The sequence below is a fragment of the Patagioenas fasciata genome, chromosome 5 (genome assembly GCF_037038585.1).
Source record: "Patagioenas fasciata isolate bPatFas1 chromosome 5, bPatFas1.hap1, whole genome shotgun sequence".
NCBI lineage: Eukaryota > Metazoa > Chordata > Aves > Columbiformes > Columbidae > Patagioenas > Patagioenas fasciata.
In genome coordinates, this window is record NC_092524.1 from 66,330,905 (window position 1) to 66,357,013 (window position 26,109).

The 26,109-nt window shown below is 47.1% G+C and overlaps 3 protein-coding genes and 1 non-coding gene across 4 annotated transcripts; 1 reads left to right on the forward strand and 3 right to left on the reverse strand.

Annotated features, from left to right (window-relative positions):
- Positions 1-320: 320 nt before the first annotated feature.
- Positions 321-13,158, reverse strand: PSMA3 (proteasome 20S subunit alpha 3). The gene is made up of 11 exons (XM_065839989.2): positions 13,039-13,158; positions 11,368-11,450; positions 10,127-10,250; positions 9,205-9,306; positions 9,005-9,078; positions 8,381-8,453; positions 7,394-7,459; positions 3,607-3,653; positions 1,221-1,288; positions 1,021-1,085; positions 321-509 (listed from the first exon to the last, which is right to left on the reverse strand). Exons 1-11 carry the CDS (start codon positions 13,057-13,059, stop codon positions 465-467), a joined length of 768 nt encoding a protein of 255 aa, XP_065696061.1. The 5' UTR covers positions 13,060-13,158; the 3' UTR covers positions 321-464.
- Positions 13,159-13,292: 134 nt separating this feature from the next.
- Positions 13,293-13,365, forward strand: TRNAK-CUU (transfer RNA lysine (anticodon CUU)). The gene has a single exon. It is a non-coding gene; the product is annotated as a tRNA-Lys (tRNA).
- On the reverse strand, positions 13,299-18,292 carry LOC136102319 (inositol 1,4,5-trisphosphate receptor-interacting protein-like 1). Its single transcript, XM_065839297.2, has 3 exons — positions 16,839-18,292; positions 15,843-15,931; positions 13,299-13,423 (listed from the first exon to the last, which is right to left on the reverse strand). The coding sequence occupies exons 1-3, from the start codon at positions 18,290-18,292 to the stop codon at positions 13,299-13,301; spliced, it is 1,668 nt and encodes a 555-aa protein (XP_065695369.2).
- A 6,269-nt stretch (positions 18,293-24,561) lies between these two features.
- LOC136102621 (inositol 1,4,5-trisphosphate receptor-interacting protein-like 1) lies at positions 24,562-26,073 on the reverse strand. Its single transcript, XM_065839845.1, has one exon. The coding sequence runs from the start codon at positions 26,071-26,073 to the stop codon at positions 24,562-24,564; it is 1,512 nt and encodes a 503-aa protein (XP_065695917.1).
- Between the last annotated feature and the right edge of the window lie 36 nt (positions 26,074-26,109).

The window sequence follows — 26,109 nt, forward strand, 5'->3', positions numbered from 1 at the left end:
ACAGCTTTAGAACTTAACAAAAGCTGTTTTACGGTGAGGTATCTCTTCTGCCAAGAGCAGTCACAGCCTGTGGCTATGACTTAACTGAAAACTGTGATATGAGTTAATCAAGTACTATTTTTAATATTAAACTCTGCAGTACAAACACACCTGTCAAATTTCTAAGCAGATTGTTTTTCTGTACCTGGCCTGGCTCAGCATGCTGTAGTAAGAGGAACAACACCAGCCTAATATCTTTCCTCCTTAATGTCTGTTTTGATATAGAGTACAGTTGCTTCTTGCTGATTCTGGCCTATACTCTCTTGAAATAAAAGCTAACAGACAGTAAAATGGAAAATTTATTAGTGCAAGTTGGTCACCCAGTTTTTTCCAGCAAGTATATGATAGCATCCCATGCTTAATACATTATAAACAAACCTGTTCTAAGTTAACAAAAGTTGTACTTGTCTTGAAGTAACAATGTGTTACATATTGTCGTCATCCGATTCATCTTCCTCTTTCAAAGATTCCTATTAAAAAAAGTTTAAAAAATAGTTTAACAGTTGTGTTTTGATTCTGTCTATAAGCAAAACAAGGTTTGCTGTAGCTTTACAATCCTCTCAGTCTGCCCAGAGCCTGGTATTCAGCAGGCTAGTTCATATCTTTAGTGGGCAGTACTGAGCACTGTCACTAATTTTAAAGCAAATGCAGATGGTTATCTTTAAAAACTGTTCTAGGCAACATGACTTACTACCTGTCCTACTCACACCATCATGGAAGAGTTAATACATTTACTTTTGAAGGAGAAACACACCACTTGTGCAAGGCTGCTGAATTACACTGGTTTTGTAAGTAAGAACAAACCCTGGATTACACCATTAACTTCACTGTTCCCCCTTGAGAATAACACCAGCTAATGCTAATGTGTGGTGTAACTATACATGTTCTAGTCATCAAAACAGTAGCAGCCCAGCTTTCAGTTAGTTCCTTCCACTCTAGACTTTTCAAGTGAAGCACTGAAACACCAAAGTCAGACCTTACCTTGGCATATTTTTCTGCTTCCTCCCTGATGTCTTTGGGAACAATTTCATGTTTTCCATTGGTTACTGCCAATAAAAAGAGTACATCTTAAGTAGAATTCACACAGGGACCTTAACATACAGAGTGAAGAAGCAATTTTTTATTTAGTTACACAAAGTTATAAATTTTCTGGTGCTTATAGAAATTACAGAAATGCTTACTTTCTCCAACCCAGCTGAGTTCCAGCTCAAAAGCTTTGTCCTTTACTTCATCGTGAACTATGTAGATTCTGGAAAGAACAGACCAAAGTACAGATTAGAACAGATTGCTCAATAGGCTAAATATACTTTCTTCCTTTCACAGATTTCTTCTGCTGAAATACTCTTATGGTTAATAGAAGTTTTCCCCATGCTTCTTCCCCTGCCCACACACACAAATAACCATCAGAGAATTTTCCAGGCTTAATTGCTAGTATGACAATACAGTAAAAAATTACAGCTAAGATGCAAGTTGAGATGTTAAAGTTATCCTAATCAGAACAAACATTAAGATTCAAATACTGCATGCTGCTGCCAGATTAGTTATAATACAGTTAGGAGTGTCCTATAGTTCCCCTGTAAATCTTATTTCAGTTTACACTTAAGACTAAACTCCAATACCACAGTATCTCGTGTCTAGAAGCCTGTATATAGTTCTCCATATAGACTGCCATGCTTATAGCAAACATGATGGTCATCAAAATTAAAACTACAAGTGGTGGTATAGCATATGCAGTACCGTCCAGACTAGTAAAATTGCTCCTTAGTCTGTGGGATGAAAACGTCTCATAGTAACAGCAACACTGATTTGACTGCATCCTAGTATTCAGTCCTTAGGGGCAGAACATGTAAACAAACCATAACCACCCTGAGCTGAGACATACACTCAAAATAATAGTAGAACTTGGATTAACCTGTGGCTTCACTTGTTGAGAAGGCCACATTCCTTAGTTTGTTTCAGAAAGTATTAATAAATCAAAAGATGAAAAATACCAGCTTTTTCTAGCCAACATAGAAAGCTTGGAGATCCGACATAGAAAGCCTGGAGATAGTGGAGGCAGGAAGGATACTTTCAGCACCACACCGAGTACTTCCAATTAAAGTTGTATTATAGTATTGTGAAACAAATATAAAGAACAAAGTTAAGATTGGTGTCCAGGAAAATACCACTATATGCTTATATTCTTCTGACACCCTTTTGTCACTCTTAGACTGGACTTACTGATCATGGCTTAAGATGGTCTTTAGGCCTTTCTTATGTGTTCGGCTGGTTACAAGCCTTTTGCAAAGTGTACCATGACAAGCTCTTAAAAAAAAATGTTCTGCTTGACTCTGGGTGGTTAAAAATGATTAAAATCTTTGCTGTCTTGCTAAATGCTACCTGAGCTGAGGCAGAGTTAAACAACAAAAGTATTTGCATTATTTGAAAATCTGGGCCTTATTTGTACCATTTTAGAACTGCTTTGAGGTCCTTGCTAGTTTTTAAGAACAGAGATATTACAAATTCTTTCCTCCAGCTGCTGCCATGACAGCTGCAGACACAACCCATGAGATTGTTTCACGGGCTGCAATACCAATGATAGAAATGTATTTATTACTTCTTTATAACCTTCTAAGCAATAGCCATAAAATACTTGCGATTACCATTTTGTGGCTGCAGATTAAACTGTTCCCAAAGCATTAAAAGGAAGTGTTGTAGATACTTGAAAGAATACAAGTATTTGATACTAATTCACAAAGTGTTTTCAAGATCGTTTACTACTGGCCAACTGATACTCAGCAGAAAGTCTTCTCTCTTCCCAATGTCTTTTTTTCCTCTCAGTAGTATGTGCCTTATGAAATGGTACCTTTTTTTCCTGTAAATTCACTATCCTCACATAGTATTTGTGGGATAATATTAATGACCACAGGCAATTACATCACTGATGTCTTGTCCTAAATCGCATCAGTGAACAGCAAATGTTTCATATTTTTCCATGTGGCATCAAGCGTTGTCATTTAAATGAGACGAGCTATCCCTTACACACATCTTTAAACACAGAGTTAACACTTGGCTCCTTTCCTAAGCACTTGAGTCTTGTTTTAGGCAAATAGGAAGGCTGGGTCAAAGACTTCAGCTTCATTTCTGGACTGCTACTTAATGCCTGAAGCACCAGTTCACTGTTCAATCTGTGTAACAAAGTCTACAGCTCTCTCTTGGGAATCAGGATGCCAAGGAGCTTCCCCAATCTGCCACCTGGTTTATATATTTTAAAACCAGTGACTCTATTCAGACAGTTCTAACTTTAATCCACTGGTGCTACAAGTTGCACTTACAGAAAGTAGCAGGTGAGATCAAGAGGTATATTTTTCATATCCTTCAGCATGTTTTTCAGTACTAAGTAGCATACCCCCTCTCACAAGAAGAGAGAAGAATATTAGTGCAGAATATACTAGAGTCAGCACAAGCACTCATCTAGTAGAGATGAAACCTGGTACCCAAATTAAAAGGAATGGCTTTGGTTTGAAGCCACATCAAGCTCACCAGTACGGATTTTTGTCGAGTTGGAAAAACAGGTTGGAGACTTACATTTTTGCAACCTCTTTAACAACATCACGGCAGGTCATTTCCTTCATCTGTACACAAAAAAATACACAGCTTAAGAGAATATACTGTTTTCCACAAAGCCAGAACATAAGTGCCTGCCCAGATGCGTAATGCGCTTTCTGCGACAAGTGAAAGATTCTATGATTCCCCAGTCTAAACCTTAACATCAAAAAACCTTGACTTGCTATTAGATCCTTTCTGATCAACTGACAGAAAATAACCTCATGTACAAATTGGGGAAGCACCATATTTTCATGTATAATATATCCTTTCTAGGTAGTATAGTAATACTTTCAGCCTTACCAACGTTTTATGCAAGCAATATTGTCTTTTAAGTAATGCCCTAAGAGGATAATCTTGTTCTAGTGTAAACAACCAACTGCATGCCTGAGCAAGGTAACAGCATCTCATTTTATATTTTCTCACAGTTCCATCAGTCTTCTGACAGTTTCACAGTTAATCAAAACAAAATCTCATGCCAATTTCCAGGACATAATAAACTTATGTTCTGTGGGTCAAATCTCTCACCAGTCAACTCTTCTGGACTACAAAGTAGTAATATTAATTTCATTAATGCAGGGATGAAACAAGATTTGCCTCATTTCCTTTCTCAAGGTTTCATCTGCACCAACCAGACAGACATCAGCCTTTGATACTGCACTCAAACTGCACCCATCATTATTCATTGGAATCAACAGCGCATGTGTCACAAAACACAGTGCAGTACACTTCCTCTAGCATAAAATGATTTTCAAGTTCAAAATTCCTTTATTTCCCAATCATTTACACTGAGCTCAGAATGTAACCCATTAATTATATATTATCACCTCTGTCCGATGTTCAAAAAGTTTTGAAAACCATAGTACAGAAGCCAGTTTTGAGACACCCATGAAGGAATTAAGATGACAGAGACCCATTGCCTCAGCCCTTAATTTGTGACACTCCATCCACAACACACACAGCACTGGCTGCTGTGTACAAATAGAACTTGGTGTCACCCAAACATTTAAATTGCTCTGTGTATTTACACTTAAAAAGTTAGTGGTGAAATAGGAAAACCCAGAAGTCTGCTACTATCACGCGTATTTACAGGAGGGAAAACTGAAGTCAATTTATTTTGTGCCATTACCCTTTTCCCATGCCAGGTATGTTAATTCTGCAGACAGTAAGAGTAAACACTGTAGCAGTTTATCACAGGAGTTAATGACATTTATGTCCATATATCAAAAACTTGTCTGTAGCATCAGAGCTCCATGAGAAGCGCTGCAGAAGACATTAAGAGAGTCAAGTACTCTCCACAAGACTACAAGAAATTTTTTTACACTGAGGATGGTGAGAGCCTGGCCCAGGTTGGCCAGAGAGGTGGTGGATGAACCATCCCTGCAGACATCCCAGGCCAGGCTGGACGGGGCTCTGAGCAACCTGAGCTGGTGAAGATGTCCCTGCTCATGGCAGGGGTGGCACTGGATGAGCTTGGAAGGTCCCTTCCCACCCAAACTATTCCATGATTTCCCATGTCAGAGAGGTGAGAGCCTCCATGGGGCAAGACAAGATAAAGTACAGGTCTCGGTGAGATGGGAAGAACAGGGTTTTGGGAGGGACATCAGGTTCCTGGAGAAGAGCCCATCAGTGGTGCTGTAAGCGGAGAGAAGCTGGGACGGGAATAGGATGTCTGACGCACTGCAGGCGAGCAGGGTCTTATGGATGGATGGATAGACAGACGTTCCATTGGGACAATGACTCAGAGGCTAGCAGAGGCTAGCGTGTCCCCACAGAGCAGACACAAAGCCTTTCTGTGGTTCTGTAATTCTAAGTTTTCCCACAGCTGAAGATACCAGATATTCACGTAAGATGCAAGCGATGTGATCAGTGCAGCGTTTCCTGCTTGCACCCTCAGCTCCATCCGAGGGTTTTGCACCCCGTGTCCCCTCCCGGATACGGGATCTGCTCTGCAGTATCTGTGAGGTGGGTTTAAAGTTCTGGCCACCTGCTTGCCTCTTACTTTTTCCACCTGTAGTCGTGTCTTCCACAGGAAGAAGTCTTAGCTGACAGCAGGTGCTATCACCCCACAACAGCTTTTGTACTCTAGTCTTTTTCCCACTTCAGTTTTTACAAATTCATCTCATCAAAATTAAGCTTGACCTGGAAACCTGCCCTGTCTACAGTTAACAAAAAGCATCAGCATGCAAGACTGGACTCGCTTCACATTGCTGTGACAAGAACATACGCATTACTGAAGACATTCTGCAAACAAGCCATTAAATAAATAAATGCAGTTGGGCCGTACGACAAACCACTGTTCCCATACACTAAAGTTTACAGGCTCTACTCTAATGTTCTAGTAGTAAACATACTTACTAGCTGTACAAAAATCAAGGAATATACCAGAAGTTATTTTAAATCCAAGCACTGGACAGAAAATGACATTTGGGGGGTAGATGATATATTACCCAACATATCATTATCTTTATGCCAGTTTGCACACATGGAAATTGAAATTATGATTTCTCAGACACCAAGATTCCTGTATCAGTATCAAGATCAGATGATCTTGTAGGCTTCCTACTTCTGATTTGGTATTCGAGCATCTGACCAGATTCCAGACTGAATGAAGTCAGTTTAGGAACATTTTAATTTTTCCTGTGATTTTTCAGTTACAATGCTACAGCACCATAAACAGACTATTCTTAAAAGCACGGCAGCCGTATGAAGTCTGAACCTTTCCAAGAGCAGCTGCAATGTACTTCTGCAGACCAAAACCATAAATAAGATGCAAGCGCAGAATCAAGTACGAATTACATGAGACACACCAGGTCTAGGGGTGTCCCATATTGTCTCCAATTCCAAGGGCGTCAGCTATCAAGATGAAAGGACAGAAGTCTTTTGGGATTCTAACATGGTTCTAGGTCAGCTCAAGGCACACCAGTACATCCCAGTAGCCTTGTCCCCAGACTGGTTTTACACAGCCAACTGTGTGCATGCTCCTTCAGAAGGCTACAAAACAACTTCTTGGTGTGCGTTCACAGAACTTTACTGTAAAACTCAAGTCACGCTATTGTGCAAGCAGGAAATGCTGAGCAGAAGCAGCTTTTTGGTAACAATGGTGCACCATACAGTTGTATTCTGCCTGTGTTCACAGCACTAACGTCCTTTTCAGACATGCAAAGATGCTTTGAGAGGTGTATTACAGTCAGCAACAAGCTAATGAACACATCTTTTGAAAAAAGGCCGTACCTCAACACTAGCCAGCTGGGAAACACCATCTTTCTTGTTAAGGACTTTATTTTTCTCCATTACATTTACAGAGTCATAACATTCCAGCAGTCATTCAGTATCCTGCAGTTCCACTCACTGTCCTTAATAAGACCAGCTTTTTTTTCAACTTTTTAAACAAAAGGATCATCTAAAACCTTTGGGAAAAAAATCGATTATACCACCCTGTACGATGCTGCCCTAAGGTTTTCATTCACAACTAAGAACTTAGTTACACTTTAATATTCACTCAAATTACTTTGCTCACTGGCACACACAGAATTGGATGTTTATGCTTCCTGTTTCAACCTTGTGCACTCCCTGTTAACTACACACTGCCCAGGGGCAAGACTTGAGAAATACTGTTGTGGTAGAAGCTAAAACATCTCCTAGAACATGCAAGAAAAGATTCCATGTGCTCCTCTTGGATTTTATACATTTTAGGCATCCAAAAAGGTAACATAATAAGCTAAGAATATTTTTCTTGCAACAGAACAACAAAACCGCAACATCATACCTGAAGTTTTTCTATCTCTGTTTTTGCAGCTTGCCTGGCTTTACCAATGGCACACCCCCAATAACCCTAAAAAAAAAGAAACAAAAAATAGGTAAATTTAATTAAATACTAAGCCCTCTGCAGTTCTTACTGTCACTTAGCATACGCCAACCCCCATCCTGCTCACACAGGAGAGGCTAACACACAGTAAACCTTGGTACTCTTCCTTCTCTGGCACGTTCCCAAATTGTTGAATGGATTCCAATTACTAGATTAAGTACTACCACTGCTGACAGAACAGAGGAGTGCTCAGTAGTTCCTGGACAGAAACATATCTGTTCAATTTTTGTATTGTTATTACAGTAAATGGAAGAGCAAACTAGAATTAGAGAAGTCCAACAAGACAAAAAAACACCCAAACCCACCTACCATGAAAGTATACTGAAGCATAAGCACATAAAAAAGAATAATTTCTATTTCCCTCAACAGCTGTGGTATTGAATAAATTGAAAGAAAACTTCAAAAAATCAGAACAGTATGAGCACGTATCGCCCTGTGTGTAATACACAGCTGAAGAGGCAGCACTAACAACAATTAACAAAAGTATCTATTTTGGTTTGACTTGCTGTTGGCAGCCAGTGTCAGAGCAGCAGCCCTCATATCTGGAAGTATTTTCTGAATGGGGTATCACTAGAGCACTTACTCTTTTTGGGCACTGCATGGGCCTTTTCATTGGATACAGCCAGGTGGAATGAACTCCCAAATTTCTTAGACACGCTTTAAAACTAGTTTCATGGAGACTGAGATACACAATGTGTGTTTAACAAGGACACGCAAATAAGCAAAACCCAGCCCCATGTATTTTTAAGCAGTGAGGCACTAGAAATCTTCCCAGGCACAAAGAGAAAAAATCAACAGCTCTTTTAGAACAGCACTTAATATTCTCCTAAGTAGGAACTTTTAAAGGCGGAACTTATGTCAAGATGGAAATACTTTTGACACACTCACGTATGAAACTCCTGATGGATCAATCATATAAAGTTGTGCACCGTCATCCTCATCATAGGACCCCAACATGAAACTGGAGGGGAAAAGTGAAATTAGAAACACTTCTACCAACCCACACAGAATTACAGAGACTACACAAACTCAGGTTTCTTGCTACATTCTACTAAGCTATTTGTCAGAAGAGTTCAGTGTTACCATGACAGCCCAGCACTCCGAGGCTGCCAGAATCATTTTATTTATCTGTAACTAGAGAGCACATCTCAGTTACTTAGTCCCTTTGTACTAGAACTGCATAGTAGTTGTAACCTACTCTTTAGCTACCAGAGCAAGCAAGATGATTGCAAAAGAAAGTTCTGGTTTCATCACTGTCACCGACTTAATAGCATCAACCCTTCAAAACTTTAAAATTCAGGGACAAACTGTTAATCTTGGCATAATATCCACATGTGAATTCTTCACCTAAGGTTTTACATGCACATGCAATGAGGAACGGGAAGGGAATCTGTTTACAAGATGAATTGTAGGTTACTTATTCAAAGTTCAAAAAAAGCTCTCAGACAACCTAAGTAGTTTCAGCAGTCGTGAAACAAAAAGACAGTTACAGTGTATGTTTCCAACAGTTACCTGCAACCAAAAGGCCTGACAGCACTGTAGAGCGTGTATGCGTGCACATACATCGCCACTCTGTCCGCCAGGTGCTAAAAGGAAAAAGAAATTGAAAACTTTATTTACAGAATTAAGTAAACCTCAAGTAATAAAATTCAGTTCTCCATGTCAAGACTAAGAAAGCCAGAAATCCTGAGTGAACTGCACCAATTTCTTACCTTCAGTGGAATATCGTAGCCATAGTTAGATCTAAAGTTAGAAGCCTCTTCTCTAGCTACGTCTGCCAAAGAACGAGCATCTGCCAGAAGTCCTGCTACTGCCTGAAATGAGAATTACCATCAGCTAGGCCAAACATACCCTGCAATGATTTAATAAAATAAATGGACGAAAGTTTAATTGTGTGACTTAACCAAGATCTTTACTGAATTCCATGTACTACAAGTGAATTCAATCAAACTATCCATCTACTAGCAAGCTCAAAACACGTCAATATGATTCCATACTAATACAGTATACAGTTTTTCACTAGGAAAAGTCAATAAACAAAATTGTCTTTGCGCTAAATAGCATCTTATGATTTGCCACAACTACGCTAACCTAAACAATACTTCATATAATATATATTCAACAGGTAACACCAGGCATTTCTCTCCCACAGTAACCAGTACTTGACATCGTTGTCACATCACTATTATTGATTAGCTGGTAATTATAAGGCCAATCTTTAAAGAATTCAGCTGACTCCCAGACTGCTGAGAAGAGAGTCTTCTATGCAGCATCTTTTCTCCTTACCACACATTATTTGTTAGTTGCATTAAAAAATTACCACTTTAAAGCCTGTGTTTAGATTTGCATTCAAGTTTGAAGTGGAATGCTGAAAAGCATTCAAAAAACTTTAAAAACAGCTTCAAAAATATGTATACCTTCTATTTTGAATTTGAATTTTACTTATATACGTGTGTGTGCACTCAAGAATATATTACAAAAAACAATCAAAAACCCACTGGTGTTTCTGACTCTGTACACAGAAACATAAAGATTATTTTCTTTATCTATTTATTGATTCTCTGATTTATAGATTTCTGCTCTTGAGGGGGGTCCCTTTCAGTTATTAAAAACCAAAGTTAAATAGCACCTTACCATTCCAACATGTCGATCGACATTAAAGAGACGTTTATTGGAACCCTCTTCGTAAAGTTTGGACAGAACTAGTTTTTCTACTCCAAAGACAACACCGTCTTTGCATCTTATCCCAATTGCTGTACTGAAAGACAAGATAAATATAAGTTTCTCACACAGAAGCAGAATTATAGTGCAAAATACGTAACAGAGAAGTAACAAAATGCAAGACACAATGACAGTAGCTCCCCATAAGTACATTTGTTACAGCTCCACTTTAGCACTGAGGACAATAAGCGGGAGGACAAAGCCAAAGCTCATTAAACCTGCAAATATTTTCTTAAACAAAGGAGAACGGGGCTGTCACAAGTCCCTACCCAAAGAGATTTGAACACACTACGTGCAGCAGTAACATTGCTTGGAGCGATGGCACAGCCGCTGCCCCGTCACTGGGCTGAGCGATACCAGTACAAAAACCACAGCCCGTATAACCTCTCCTTTTGGTAAATTCACTGTTGATCTGGGAGATGTGACAACTCGTTCTCTAAGCCTCCAAAAGTGCATCATTGGGCAGAAATTACCAACCATGGCATGAGGCTCTACACAAGATACTTTGACCGATCCTGTGGCTGTGATCAGACACGTGGGTGACCCAGTCCACCCCGGCTAATCAATCATCTCGCTGCTGCTAGAGATTTTTAATTTACAAAATTCCTTTGCGTATACTCAAGGGAAGACAAACACTCACAGAGAAGCTGAAGTAGCTTCAGCAGAACATGGATGTCCTGTTTTCCAAGGAATGCAATGAAGTTACTATGAATTTATGAGGCACTGAGCATGTCAGACTTTCAGTGCCTCAGTTCACATCCATAAAAAGGGCTTTTAAGTGCTGCCACAACAGCTTTACTACCATAACAGCCAAGCACGTAACACATATTAATAAGACCTACAATCAGATTTTGCCCCAAAGCATAAGATTTTTATTGCCCTCAACACACACGAATAAGTTTACTGCCTTTCCATTCTCCACAACATACCTGTTTCTAGCAAGCAAAAGTGATTTCTAGAAAGCATGAAAAGCAATTTCCAGCAAGCAAAAGTAATTACTCTACTTTTGCACTTAATTTGAACGTAAGACACAGTTGCTCAGAACTAATTTTAACAACAATTTTATCTGCAATGCCATCATGCTTGTCTAGTCCAACGATGCTGCTTTAAACAAGACCAACCAACAGACAGAGATGCAGATATTTGTATCTTACCTACTATTCTCCACAGCTTTCATAGCATATTCAACTTGGAATACTCTGCCATCTGGAGAAAACGTGGAAGCTGACAAGTCGTACTGAAAAAGAAAACACACTACTCAGGAAAAAAGGAACACGGTATTTTCAGAAGTTTATTTATTTATAAGTGCATGACTGGCACCTGCATGACATGGATGGCTATGAAGTACTTTACACAAGGTGCATGAACAGCAGCAAACATACACTAACAACTCTGAGAAGTCATCACATCAGGACTGGATACACCCACACTTCAAACCCTGTCAATCCAGGCACTGCACAGGTCTGCAAGCACCGCACATTACACAATACTTAAAACTATGGGAACTGTTTGTGTGCCTTTGAAATGTATATTATCATTTTTGGAAAATAAAAATCATAGAACCATAGAATGTCCTGAGGTGGAAGGGACTCACAAGGATCATTGAGTCCAACTCCTGTCCCTGCATAGGACAACCCCACAGTTCACACCGTGTGTCTGAGAGCGTTGTCCAGTCTCTTCTTGAACACTGTCAAGCTTGGGGCCATGACACCTCCCTGGGGAGCCTGTTCCAGTGTACAGCACCCTCTGGGTGAAGAACCTTTTCCTAATGTCCAACCTAAACCTCTCCTGGCACATCTTCCTGCCATTCCCTTGGGTTCTGTCACTGGTCACTAAAGAGAAGAGATCAGCACCTGCCCCTCTTCGTCCCCTTGTGACGAAGCTGTAACCTCAAGGAGGTCTGCTCTCAGTCTCCCCCAAGCCGAACAAACCAAGTCGCTTTAGCTATTCCTCACACAGTTTCGTCTCCAAACCCTTCACCAACTTTGTAGCCCTCTTCTGGACACTCTCCAGTAGCTTAATATCTTTTTTTATCCTGTGTCTTGCAGAACTGCACACAGTGCTCCAGGTGAGGCCGCAGCAGCACGGAGTGGAGCGGGACAATCCTCTCCCTGCCCGGCCGGCGATGCTGTGCTGGATGCACCCAGGACACGGGTCCCTCTTGGCTGCCAGAACACACTGCTGGCTCATGCTCAACTTACTGCCAGAGTACCACCCAAGCACTGAGCTGCGGGTCGGGACAAAGGCAAGAGAGCGCAGAAGCTCCCTCAACTCCTGCCGAAGGTCCCGTGGCGCTGCAAGGTGACGGCGGCTGGGCAGCCATCCTGGCAGGTGGCAAGTCCTGGGTGACAACCGGCCTCAGGAGCCACCAAGGCGGCTCGGTCTGATCCCGCCAGCCCGGGGAGCCCCAGGCGAGAGCTGCATTGCAACCTGAGCGTAGAACAGAGCGGCCCCTTCGCGGCTCCGCACCCCCGGGGCCGCCCCCAAGCCCCACACCGCCCGAGCCTGGGGAGACCCGATCCCCATCCCGGCCCCCGCAGCGGCTCCGCCCCCGCCTCCGGTTTCCTCGGCCTAACGGGCCGCAGTGACTCAGCAGCGGCTCCGGCCCGGGCCGCTTTGCGCGCAGGAGGCCGAGCCCACAGGCCGCCCGCACCCCGGCAGCCCCGCAGCGGCCGCGCTCCCTGCGGGGGCGAGCGCAAGGGAACGGGGGGGTGGCTGTTGGCCCCGGGCCCATCCAACCCCCCCGCTCGTCGCCAGCACAGGGGGGACCGTCAGACCGGCGCTGTGCCGGGCGCGCTGCCGCGGGCCCAGCGGGCCGCACTCACCCCGGTACCGATGGAGCTCATGGCGGCGCCTCAGCACAGCCGGACGGAGCCCCTGCCCCGCGGCCTCGCTCACGCTCCCGACCGCGCAGCAACACGCGCTCCAATTGGCCCTCGCACCGGCCAACCACCGGCAGCCGAGAGCCCCGAGCAACGCCCAGCGCTTCTCTGTGTGGGCGGGGCGGAACCGCTCGGCGGGGCGCTGAATTCAGTGCGTCATGTGCTGAGGGAAACGCACCAACACCTGCTGCCGAGGCGCCCGGCTAGCTCAGTCGGTAGAGCATGGGACTCTTAATCCCAGGGTCGTGGGTTCGAGCCCCACGTTGGGCGTGTGTGTTTTTGACCTTCTCGTGTCTTTTGGCGGGCTCTGGGCCGTACGGCTGAGGGACTGAGGGGAGTGCGAGCAGGGGAGCCCCTGGAGAGGTCGCACTTCATGCTACCACAGCCGGGAGAGCTTTGGCAGCGACTGGAATAAACGCAATACAAGCTTTTATAAATGATGTGTGTAGAAGAATCAAAACGTACCTTGACAAACTAGGCGGAGCTGTGGCCTGTGTCCTGGGCAGAGAGGTTTTACAGAGAGATGTGGGTAGGCTAAAGACCTGCACACTCACCAACTGAATAAATATAACAAGACTAAGTGCTGAATTCACCACAAGGACACAGTACTCCTGGCTATAGATAGAAACGTGGGGCCAGGAGGCTGGAGAGCAGCCCAGCGGAAAGAAAGAGATGTGGGGGTTTGGGTTGATGGAAGCTGAAAGGGGCCCATGAGGACCATCTAGGCCAACCCCTGGCTCCACACAGTGCAAGCTTCAAGTTAAATCACACAGTCATGGAATCGTTTAAGTTGGTAAAGAGCCTCAAGATTATCGAGTCTACGAGAGGCTGGAGAGCAGCCAAACAGAAAGAGATGTTTTGAGCGGCGGAGGAACACGCAGGTCGACCCAATATGAGCGATAAAGCATAATTCAATTTATTAGCCCAAATAGCATATACTTATACAGTTCACGATAATTATGCATACCTGTCACCTTCTAATTGGCTTAAGCTCTAACAGTCACATTTGCATGGTCCTCCTATTTGCAGCTGCTAGCTATGCTTATTCTACATTTTTGTGCTCTTGAAAACTGTTTGTGAAACTCTGCCAAGGTCTCAGTGACCTTGCTGATTTTACTGAAACAGTCATCGGTTCCCACTGCGGCCTAGTTTTACTACTTATGCTAAGGCCTTCAGAATAGGCTCTGCTCGTATAACTGCTAAGCCATTCTCCACGCTACTGATAATGCCTGACTGAAAGTCTTGTTTCATTCCTCGAGGAGATGAATGGGACAGCAGATTTAAAGCATTATTTTAGAAATATGGGTTTTTTTTGTTTTCCTGTATGTGTTTATTGTGTGCCCCTGTAAGTTGCTCTGTGCTACACCTCACAAGACCAAATAACTCTGGCTTTGCTGGCCCCAGCAGATGCCATCACTTGAGCAAGGGGGTGGAACATATGGGAATACAGTGGAAGAATGGCGAGGAGATTAGATGTAAACACGCTCAAGTGACTTGCAGCTAGGGTGTAGAAAAAGCACATACATCACACTAATAGTTGTATTGACCTTGTGTGCTTGACAAGTAGAACCTCTGTAGTAGATAACAAAGGCCTGTGAGAGACTCTAAGGCACTGTAGCATTATGCCTGAGATTCCTGCTTTGTTGGGAGAAAGCAGGAGGCTGCGCCTGCTTGAAGCCTTGAAAACACAGGTGAACACAGCAGGCTCAGCGATCTTCTACCAGGGCTGAAATCTGCAGCACCGGTGTCTTTGCTTGTGTTACCTGTGCCCAGGAGCTTAGATGCTGTTTCGGAGATCCCCTGGTAGTGAGCTAACTAAAATAAATTTGCTCTTTGCAATTCCATTTGAGGCCTCTGGCTGCTTCTTGTGATGGGCCCGCCTTGGCTTACACATAACAGGGTTCCAGAGTTGTCTTCTGTGACAATCTGCACCCAGTGCCTGTGTTCCACAAGAAAGTGATGCACAGACACTCACGGATTCGGCATTTGTTCAAACACAACTTTTATTGGCAACTCCACACAAAGTAAAGCTCCCAGAAGGAATGGACTCTCTCAAAGTCAGGGGGTATGGGGGGCCTCCCAGCCCTCATGAACTCTAGAGTGATGCCCTACTGGTGCAAGCCCAGCTACCTTCCCATCCCCCTTCAAATCTAGTTTAACGCTCTCCAAATGAGCCCTGCCAATTCCTTGGATCTTTGGGTAGTGCTTTGCCCCATAGTAATGTCCTTTGCAAAGTCACTTTCAAAAGGCTAAGACCCTGTATTGTCTGCATAAAACTGACATTTGGAGTGCCTCCATGACACTGTGTCAGCGGAAATTCAGATGGACATTACAAAGAAGTTCTTCCCTAAGTGAGTGGTTGGTGGCTGGAACTGGCTCCCCAGGGAAGGGGTCACGGCACCAAGGCTGTCCGAGTTCAAGGAGTGTCTGGAGGACAATCTTAGTTATATGGTTTAATTGTAGCTGGTCCTGCGAGGACCTGGGGGTTGGAATAGATGATCCTTATGGGTCCCTTCCTACATGAGATATTCTGTGATTCTATGATAATAACCGGAGAGCCATGCAAGGCTGGGATGTTTCCTGGTAAGGCAAGGTGCAGGGTGGCAGAACAGTTACCAAAAAGGCAGCTCTGCTGGCTGACCAGGGCAAGAGTGAATGAATTCTTAATCTTGCCCTGCCCGGGCATGTAGCTCTTGCTTTACGGACTAAGCTCCCTTAGCTCAACACACACAAGTTTTCCCACTTACCCTTCAGATTCTCTCCACTGTGCCACTGGAGGAAAGGGCTTGAGCAGCTGTGTGATGCCAAGCTGCCTGCTGGGATGAACCCGCAACACCTGGGAAGCCAAAGCCAAGTGAGTCATGAAACCAGAGCCCGCCACATCAGCTCTTCTGCAAAAGGTTCCCTAATTCTGTGGCAGCTCAACAGCGTATTGGCTTTGTGCGGCAAGGTCTTAGTTGCCAGGGATTACAGGCGTATCTTCTGTGAGAGCCTGCACCCTATGCCTGTGTTCCCCAAGAAAGTGATGGACAGACACTCACGGAATCGGCATTTGTTCAAACACAACTTTTATTGGCAACTCCGCACAAAGTAAAGCTCCCAGAAGGAATGGACTGTCTCAAAGTCAGGGGTACAGTCACTGTCTGGTTGGTAACAGAGTCCCTGTCACAAGGCTCCTCGCGACGGCCTCTTCAGCTGCATCAGGTCCCACTCCCCAGTGTGTGCTTTTGCTGGGCAGGAAAATTTCCCGCTGCCCACTTATCAGCGTGTTCCCCATGTCCAGCGTGCTCAGTTCTGTGGCACCAGCTCCCCGGGGAGTGTCTGGGGTGGGCAGAGTGTCCCCCAGGCCCCAGAGGACAGACACATAGAGGCACATGGAGCGGTGCCTCTCACTTGGTCCCTGCCCCGCCAGAGCTCCCAGCAAGAGTATCTATCTGGGCCAATGTGAAGTCGCCACCATGGCCCTGACAGTGAGTGGGGAAAGCAGGGTGAAAATCTTCTTTGTCATCATCAGCTGCTGCGCTGGGGAGACCATTGAGAGAGGAACGCTGCCAGTCTTGGTGGAGGGCTGCTGCGCAGGGTGTTCCCTTTCCGTTCCGTGCCCTGCGTTCTCCTGTCTTTTTGCTTCCTGGAAGACACGGTCGTCTGCCAGCAGCTGTGACCTCCGCAAACACAGCTCTCTGCAGGAAGAGCTCTTTCAGCTTTCATACAGCAAGAGTCCCCAAAGCTCCCTAAGCACACACTCAAAATCAAGGCGTGCACTCTCATAGTCCAGGAGCTGGCAGAGGTTGAACGGTTCAGCCGTTCGCACGTCCAGGGGCAAGTTGATCTCCTCAGGCACGTTCTCATTGCCGATGAAGAAGTGGTTGATGCATCTCTCCAGCAGGCCGCTCTCCACGTGCTGCATGATGTGCTCCATCCGCACCAGGAAATTAGACTTCTCCCAGCGTAACAGGGGCAAAATGGTGGTCAGCTGGTGCATCACAACTGTCTTCACGATATAGATGTAAAAGTCTCTGCCCTGCAGGTAGTGGGCGCAGAGCTTCAGGCATCTGAGGTGGCAGGTGTCACGCTGTGCCCGGCTGGCAATATGCCTGAAGAACTTAATCTCTGCCACAGCGTAGCTCTCTGGCCACAAGGTCCTTGGGGTGTAGGGAGCCTCTACACACTGGTTGCTCAGGAAGAGGTCTGAGTCGCCTTCCTGCACTCCAAACATCAACTCAATGAAGAACCTTTTCTGCCAGTCTTGTGTCAGCACCTGGAATTTGCAGGAGCGCTCCGAGTACACCTGCATTAGGCGGTGTGTGGCTGACTCAGGCAGATCCTTCCAGCAACGTCTCACCATCTCCTTGAACCATTCAGCAGTTTTCTGCACATCTAGGTAGGAGTCAGTGCAGAGGTCGTCTAGGATGTTGGGGCCCTCCTTCCTACTCTGCTCCTCCTCAGGGTGGTGGAGTAAGCAACGTGTCTCTCCTGCCGGCTGCTCCATCTCACAAGTACACACCAACTCCACGCGGATGCGGAAGTTCCTTATTGGCCATGAGGGGCATGGCTCCAGGTGGAAGATGTGTCCATGAGGGGGCTTCAGAGGCACAAGCAGGCAGTAGGGGTTGTCTTCATCATAGACACTCCAACCTTCGAAGGCGGTGCCCACCTCGATGGCTTTTTCCAACACAGGGTACCGAGTATTGGAGACGTCACGGTTGAAGAGATCGATAAATTTTTGCACCAGGTTCTTCACAGCTTCGTGATCTCTGTCCCGCTTCCGAACTCGCCTCTGTCTGGGATCCCCAGAATGTCTTCCTGGGTCATTTGCATCGTTATTCTCTTCTCCATGTTTCTGCTTCTCCACGTTGCTACCGGAGCTCTGCTCTTCTCTCTTTGACTCACGGCTCCATTTCCTGAGCCACCAGCAGAGCCCAAAGAGCAGGACCAGGACTCCAGCAACGGCCCAGAACTGCCAGTGCTGCAAGGCAGAGAGGAGCAGGGATACCCAGGCAAAGCCACTCTGCTCCTGGCTCCTCTGCTGCTGGTTCATCTGCTCTACCTCCTGCCACAGCCGAGTCATCTCCCGGTTCAGCATCTCCGCACGCTGCTCCATGCGCTCGCGCGTCTCCTCATCCGGCTCATAGCCGACCGACTGCACATTTACGGTAAGAATTCGCCAAAGTCCGAAGACAATGTCCAAGAGAGCCATGGTCTGCAGGAGAAGGGAGAGAAGGGGCTCAGTGGGGCTGGGCGAGAGGGAGGGGGCTGACAGTGGGGGGAGTGGGGCCGGGGGCCGCAGGGAGGCAGCAAGGGCTGCCCCGGCCCCAGCGGTGGCTCCGTGCCCTGGCCAAGGTGCTCCTGCAAGCAGCCGGGCCCTCCATGCAGGGTGAGAACCCACCCCCGGGGGCCACGTTTCTGCCCTGTCCAGCCCGGCCTCCCCCCACCTGCGCACTCACCGCTGGCCCAGTCCGGACTGGGGCAGCGCTGCTGCTGGCGCCCCTGATAACCGCCCCGTGGGGACTCGTCCCCTGTGATGTCACAGGCGCCAGAGCATGTCACAGGCACGCCTGCCGCCCCAGCCCGTCCAGCCCATTCACAGCTGCCCCGCTGTCCCAGTGAAGGCTGGGCCAGAGTTCATGTTCTTCACGGGCCCTTGCGTGGTGCTTCACGCTGGGTTTGTTATCCTCTGCCTGTCCATGGCAATCTCATAATCATAGAACATCCGGTAGTTGGAAGGGGCCCACGAGGACCATCTAGGCCAACCTCTGACTCTGCACCAGACAAGCTTCAAGTTAAATCAGACAGTCATAGAATCATTTATGTTGGAAAAGAGCCTTAAGATCATTGAGTCTACGGGAGGCTGGAGAGCAGCCAAACAGAAAGAGATGTGGGGATTTGGGTTGATGGGAAGTTGAAGACGAGTCACCAGTGTCTGCTGGTAACTCAAAGAGCCAACCGTGTCCTGGGGCACACCAAGCACGGCATCACCAGCTGGGCGAGGGAGGAGATTGTCCCGCTCCACACTGCGCTGGTGCGGCCCCACCTGGAGCACTGTGTGCGGTTCTGGGCACCACACGATAAGCAGGACATCCAACTCTTAGAGTGTGTCCAGACGAGGGCAACCAGAATGGTGCAAGGCCTTGAGGGCAAGAGTTGTGAGGAGTGGCTGAGGTCACTTGGCTCGTTCAGCTTGGAGAAGAGAAGGCTGTGGGGTGACCTCATTGCAGTTCACAGCTTCCTTGTGGCAGTTGCACATCCCCTGAGGAGATCCAGAGACTTCAATAGGACACTTGATGACTCTTCCATACCTGCTGTGCCCCTTTGTGCCCCACTGTGCCTGTGTCCACATACACACCTCAGATGGTGCTGGCAGTCCTGTCCTCCCCACACCTGGGGACAGGGTGACTTCACCTCCCCCTTGCTGAGGGGGCAGGAGGGGTGGGACCCTTGGTCAATTGACAGGGTCCTCAACAAAGGGGGTTCCCAGAGAAGCTGAGAAGCTTCTAGACCGTGTTGTAATGCCCACAGCCACACCTGACTGGGCTATAAGACGGGGTCCCTGTCAAAGTCCTGCTTTGAGTGGCCTTCTTGGACCGGCAGGTCTGTATAAACTCAGGTTCCAGTATAAATTGGGGAATGACCTGTTGGAGGGCAGTGTAGGGGAAAGGCACCTGGGAGTCCTGGGGGACAGCAGGATGACCATGAGCCAGCACTGGGCCCTTGTGGCCAGGAAGGCCAATGGTACCTGAGGTGGATTAGAAGTAGGGTGGTCAGTAGGTCAGAGAGGCTCTCCTGCCCCTCTGCTCTGCCCTGGTGAGACCACACCTGCAATATTGTGTTCAGCTCTGGGCCCCTCAGTTCCAGAAGGACAGGGAACTGCTGGAGAGAGTCCGGTGCAGAGCCACAAAGATGATGAAGGGAGTGAAGCACCTCCCTTATGAGGAAATGCTGGGGCTCTTGAGCTTGGAGAAGAGGAGACTGAGGGGTGACCTCGTTAATGTTTATAAATATGTAAAGGGTGAGTGTCACAAGGATGGAGCCAGGCTCCTATCGGTGACAACCAGTGATAGGACAAGGGGCAATGGGTACAAACTGGAACACAGGAGGTTCCACTTAAATATGAGAAGAAACTTCTCAGTGAGGTTGCCAGAGCCTGGACCAGGCTGCCCAGGGAGGTTGTGGGAGTCTCCTTGAGACATTGAAAACCCACCTGGACACCTTCCTGTGTAACCTCAGCTGGGTGTTCCTGCTCTGACAGGGGCATTGGACTAGATGGTCTTTTGGGGTCCTTTCCAATCCCTACATTTCTGTGATTCTGTGATTCTCTTTCTAGTCTGTTTGTTGGCTACACATTCCCGCTAGAATAAAGTCTATTTTGGAACTTATCGTTGTCACGGTTGAGACAGACAAACGACGTAGACCAAGTTCTTAAGTACAAACAGCAGTCTCCACTTATTGCCACAAACACCGCTTTATATGGTCTTTACCAGTTCATGTGCCTTGTTGCTATTGGTTGCAGGCTGCAATGGTACCATGTCATTGGCTAACTTTGCTATCGTCAAAGCTACTCCTTTACTCCCATCTTTCTCATGGGTAGTCCTTTATATCTTCGAGGCTAATTTCTGTTCCCATACACTCTGTCATGGAATCCACGGACCCACTGTAGTTTCCCACAATTGCCCCTAAGTTTTCAACCTGCTTCTTGATGGCCTCTTGAGGATGGTCAATAAACTGCATGTAATTCTCATTGGGACCCTGTTCAATAGTCGTAAATGAGTTGGCTGCTTTGTCGGTTTCAGGCACCTTTATCATAGCTCGATACCCAAGGTCTGCTGACTGCCTCAGGATTTCAGAAACTAATAGCACCTGTAGTTGCAATATGTCAATTGGTGTCTCTTCCAAAAGTTGGGGGATACCTGCCGCTTTCACCGAATCCCCATTGTCCCATCCTAAATGATCTATAGCTGTTACATGGCATAGGTCTAATTTTGCTTGAGTCTTTCATGGTTTCTATCTGATCTCGGGGCAACACATACACATACTCCTTTTCTTCTCCTTTTAACTTTTCAAGTGAATGCTGCGGACCCTCATCCTCATCCAAGTGATCAGATAACGCAGACTTGAGCAGTGCTGGAGAATCATTAGTAACAGGGGCGTTTGGAACAGTGCACATTTTCTTTTTTGATTCCAAATCTAGCCCAGAAAAGCCACCCCCCTCCACTGTCTCTGCCTCTTCCCATTGCTCTTTTAATCCTCTCAAAGTCTCTAGCAACAAGTGCCATGTCGTTAACAGTTCAGTTGTTTCACAGAATCAGAGAATCCCAGAATGTCAGGGATTGGAAGGGACCTTGAAAGCTCATCCAGTCCAATCCCCCCGCCGGAGCAGGAACCCCCAGATGAGGTTCCACAGAAAGGTGTCCAGGCAGGTCTTGAACGCCTCCAGAGTAGGAGACTCCACAACCTCCCTGGGCAGCCTGTTCCAGTGTTCTGTCACCCTCACTGAGAAGTTTCTTCTCAAATTTAAGCAGAACCTTTTGTGTTCCAGTTTGTACTATTTACCCCTTGTCCTGTCATTGGTTGTCACCAAGAAGATCCTGGATCCATCCTCCTGATGCTCACCATTTATATATCTGCTCACCCACTGCTCTGCCATCATCCATCCATCTTATTATGTCCTCATAAAAGTCAATGAGGTTGATCAAGCACAACTTCCCTTTGGTGAAACCATGTTGACTGCCCCTAATGACCCTCTTATCCCTAATATGCCTTGAGATGGCACCTCCATCAGTTTCCCAGGGATGGAGGTGTGGCTGACCAGTCTATAGTTACCCGGGTCCTCCTTCTTGCCCTTTTTGAAGACTGGAGTGACATTTGCTTTCCTCCAGTCCTCAGGCACCTCTCCTGTTTCCCAAGACTTGGTAAAGATGATGGAGAGCGGTCCAGCAATGACCTCAGCCAGCTCCCTCAGCACCCGTGGGTGCATCCCATTGGGACCCATGGATTTACGGATGTCCAGATTGCATAACTGCTCCCTAACCCAGTCCTCATCAACCGAGGCAAACTCCTCCATTGTCCTGCCTTCCTCTGGGGCCTCAGGGGTACGGGGCTCCTCAGGACAGCTTCTGGCAGAGTAGACAGAGACAAAGAAGGCGTTCAGTAACTCTGCCTTCTCTGTATCTTCTGTCACCAGGGCACCCACCTCATTCATCAGTGGGCCTATATTGCCCCTGGTGTTAGTTTTATCTGCTACGTATTCGAAAAAGCTCTTCCTGTTGTCCTTGACCCCTCTCGCCAGGTTTCATTCTAAGAAGGCCTTAGCTTTCCTAGTTGCCTCCCTACACCCTCTGACAACAGCCTTATATTCTCCCCAAGTGGCCAGCTCCTCCTGCCATGATCTATAAACTCTCCTCTTCCACTTGAGCTTACCCAGCAGCTCCCTGTTTAACCACGCAGGTCTCCTGGCTCCCTTCCTTGACTTCCTACGTGTCGGGATGCTCTGATCTTGTGCCTGGTAGAAACAATCTCTGAACACTAATCAACTGTCTTGGGCCCCTTTACCTTCAAGTAGCCTTGCCCATGGGATTTCCCTTAGCAATTGCCTGAAAAGGCCAAAGTTTGCCTTGCTGAAATCCAGGGTTGCAATTCTGCTTGCTATCCTGCTCCTACCACATGAGATCCTGAACTCCACCATCTCATGGTCACTGCAACCAAGGCAGCCCTCAACCTTTACCACTTCAACCAGACGCTCTTTGTTAGTGAGGATGAGGTCCAGCAACGCACCTCTTCTAGTTGGCTCCTCCACCTTTTGCATCAGAGTTATCATCAAGGCATTGGAGAAACCTCCTAGACTGTGGCTGGCTGAGTAGTCCTTCCAACAAACATCAGGGAAGTTAAAATCCCCCACCACAACCAGGCCCTGTGATTGCGAGGCTGCTCCCAGCTGTCTGTAGAAGGCCTCATCAAGTTCCTCACCCTGATCTGGTGTCCTGCAATAGACGCCCACAATAGTATCACCCTTGCCAGCCTGCCCCTTAACTTTCACCCGCAGACTCTCAACTCACTCCTCATCTGTGCCTGGACAATAGTCAGTACATTGTAGTTGCTTTCTCATATAAAGAGCAACTCCACCACCACGCCTGGCTGGACTGTCTTTCCTGAACAGGACATAGCCATCCATGACCACATTCCAGTCATGTGTGCTGTCCCACCATGTCTCTGTAATTGCCACCAGATCATAACCTCCCGCCCTAACACAGGTTTCTAACTCCTCCTGCTTATTCCCCATGCTGCCCGCATTGGTGTACAGGCATTTAAGAGAGCGAGCTGAGCACTTCGATTTCACCTCAGGGGTATGGGGGGCCTCCCAGCCCTCATGAACTCTAGAGTGATGCCCTACTGGTGCAAGCCCAGCTACCTTCCCATCCCCCTTCAAATCTAGTTTAACGCTCTCCAAATGAGCCCTGCCAGTTCCTTGGATCTTTGGGTAGTGCCTTGCCCCATAGTAATGTCCTTTGCAAAGTCACTTTCAAAAGGCTAAGACCCTGTATTGTCTGCATAAAACTGACATTTGGAGTGCCTCCATGACACTGTGTCAGCGGAAATTCAGATGGACATTACAAAGAAGTTCTTCCCTAAGTGAGTGGTTGGTGGCTGGAACTGGCTCCCCAGGGAAGGGGTCACGGCACCAAGGCTGTCCGAGTTCAAGGAGTGTCTGGAGGACAATCTTAGTTATATGGTTTAATTGTAGCTAGTCCTGCGAGGACCTGGGGGTTGGAATTGATGATCCTTATGGGTCCCTTCCTACGTGAGATATTCTATGATTCTATGATAATAACCGGAGAGCCATGCAAGGCCGGGATGTTTCCTGGTAAGGCAAGGTGCAGGGTGGCAGGACAGTTCCCAAAAAGGCAGCTCTGCTGGCTGACCAGGGCAAGAGTGAATGAATTCTTAATCTTGCCCTGCCCGGGCATGTAGCTCTTGCTTTACGGACTAAGCTGCCTTAGCTCAACACACACAAGTTTTCCCACTTACCCTTCAGATTCTTTCCACTGTGCCACTGGAGGAAAGGGCTTGAGCAGCTGTGTGATGCCAAGCTGCCTGCTGGGATGAACCCGCAACACCTGAGAAGCCAAAGCCAAGTGAGCCATGAAACCAGAGCCCGCCACATCAGCTCTTCTGCAAAAGGTTCCCTAATTCTGTGGCAGCTCAGCAGTGTATTGACTTTGTGCAGCAAGGTCTTAGTTGCCAGGGATTACAGGGGTATCTTCTGTGAAAACGTGCACCCTATGCCTGTGTTCCCCAAGAAAGTGATGCACAGACACTCACGGATTCAGCATTTGTTCAAACACAACTTTTATTGGCAACTCCGCACAAAGTAAAGCTCCCAGAAGGAATGGACTGTCTCAAAGTCAGGGGTACAGTCACTGTCTGGTTGGTAAGAGTCCCTGTCACAAGCCTCCTTGTGCAGAATGACCTCTTTCAGTGTCCGTGGAGAATCAGTTTACGAAGCCAACATTGCAGCACCAGAAAATCAAGCCATGCCTCCTCATTGGCGTCAGGATCATGCTCCAGGTGCTGGAAGAGATTGAACGGTTTAGCCGTTTGCACTTCCTCGGGCAAGATGATAACCTCAGGCACGTTATCATTGCCGATGAAGAAGTGGTTGAGGCCTTTCTTGTTCAGGCACCTCTGCAGGTACAGCATGATGTCCTCCAGCCGCTCCATGAAAATGTCCTTGCGCCAGCGTGACAGGGGTATAATGGTCAGCAGGTGCATCACAACTGTCGTCAGTGTATAGGCGGAAATGTCTCTGCCCAGCAGGCTGCTGACACAGAGCTGCAGGCATCTGAGGTGGCAGGTGTCAGGCTCTGCCTGGATGGCGATATGACTGAAGAACTTCATCTCTGCCACAGCATAGGTCTCTGGCCACATCGTGCTTGGGGTGTAGGCAGCCTCTGTATACTGGCTGCTCAGAAAGACGTCTGAGTCACGTTCTTGCACCCCAAACATCAACTCAATTAAGAACCTTTTCTTCCACCCTTGTGTCAGCACCTGCAGTTTGCAGGAGCGGTCAGAGGGCAGCACCATTAGGTGGTGTGTGGCTGACTCAGGCAGATCCTTCCAGAAGCACCTCACCATCTTCTGGAACCAGTGAGCAGTTTTCTGCACATCTAGGTAGGAGTCAGTGCAGAGGTCGTCTAGGATGTTGGGGCCCTCCTTCCTACTCTGCTCCTCCTCAGGGTCATGGAGGAAGCAACGTGTCTCTCCTGCCGGCTGCTCCATCTCACAGGTACACACCAACTCCACATGGATGCGAAAGTTCCTCATTGGCCACACGGGGCCCGGCTCGAGATGGAAGATGTGTCCACGGGGGGGCCTCAGAGACACAAGCAGGTGGTGGGTGATGTCTGCTTCCTGGGGACTCCAACCTTCGAAGATGGTGCCCACCTCGATGGCTTTTTGCACCACAGGGTACCAAGTATTGGAGACGTCACGGTTGAAGAGATCGATGAATTTTTCCACCAGGTTCTTCACAGCTTCGCAATCTCTGTCCCGGTTCTGAACCGGCCTCTGTGTGGGATCCTCAAAAAACCTTCCTGGGTCATTTGCGTCATCATTCTCTTCTCCATGTTTCTCCTTCTCCACGTTGTTACCGAAGCTCTCCTCTTCTCTCTCTGGCTCACGGCTTCGTTTCCTGAGCCACCAGCAGAGACCAAAGAGCAGGACCAGGACTCCAGCAACGGCCCAGCACTGCCAGTGCTGCAAGGCAGAGAGGAGCAGGGATGCCCAAGCAAAGCCACTCTGCTCCTGGCTCCTCTTCTCCTGATTCATCTGCTCTACCTCCTGCCACAGCCGAGTCATCTCCCGTTTCAGCATCTCCGCCCGCTGCTCCATGCGCTCGCGCGTCTCCTCATCCGGCTCATAGCCAACCAATTGCACATTTAGGGTAAGAATTTGCCAAAGTCCGAAGACAATGTCCAAGAGAGCCATGGCCTGCAGGAGAAGGGAGAGAAGGGCTCAGTGGGG

Excerpts from the sequence above, each read along its gene's own strand:
- LOC136102319 (XM_065839297.2), bottom strand. The coding sequence starts at position 18,292 with ATGGCTCTCTTGGACATTGTCTTCGGACTTTGGCGAATTCTTACCGTA. Across the intron at positions 15,932-16,838 it reads AGTGCACGCCTTGATTTTGA|GTGTTGCGGGTTCATCCCAG; the intron begins GTGTGTGCTTAG and ends TTGGCTTCCCAG. Across the intron at positions 13,424-15,842 it reads CAGTGGAGAGAATCTGAAGG|TCCCTCAGCCGTACGGCCCA; the intron begins GTAAGTGGGAAA and ends CACTCCCCTCAG.
- PSMA3 (XM_065839989.2), bottom strand. The coding sequence starts at position 13,059 with ATGAGCTCCATCGGTACCGGG. Across the intron at positions 7,460-8,380 it reads ATCCATCAGGAGTTTCATAC|GGTTATTGGGGGTGTGCCAT; the intron begins GTGAGTGTGTCA and ends CTTTTTTTTTAG. Across the intron at positions 1,086-1,220 it reads ACTCAGCTGGGTTGGAGAAA|TAACCAATGGAAAACATGAA; the intron begins GTAAGCATTTCT and ends TTTTATTGGCAG.
- LOC136102621 (XM_065839845.1), bottom strand. The coding sequence starts at position 26,073 with ATGGCTCTCTTGGACATTGTCTTCGGACTTTGGCAAATTCTTACCCTA.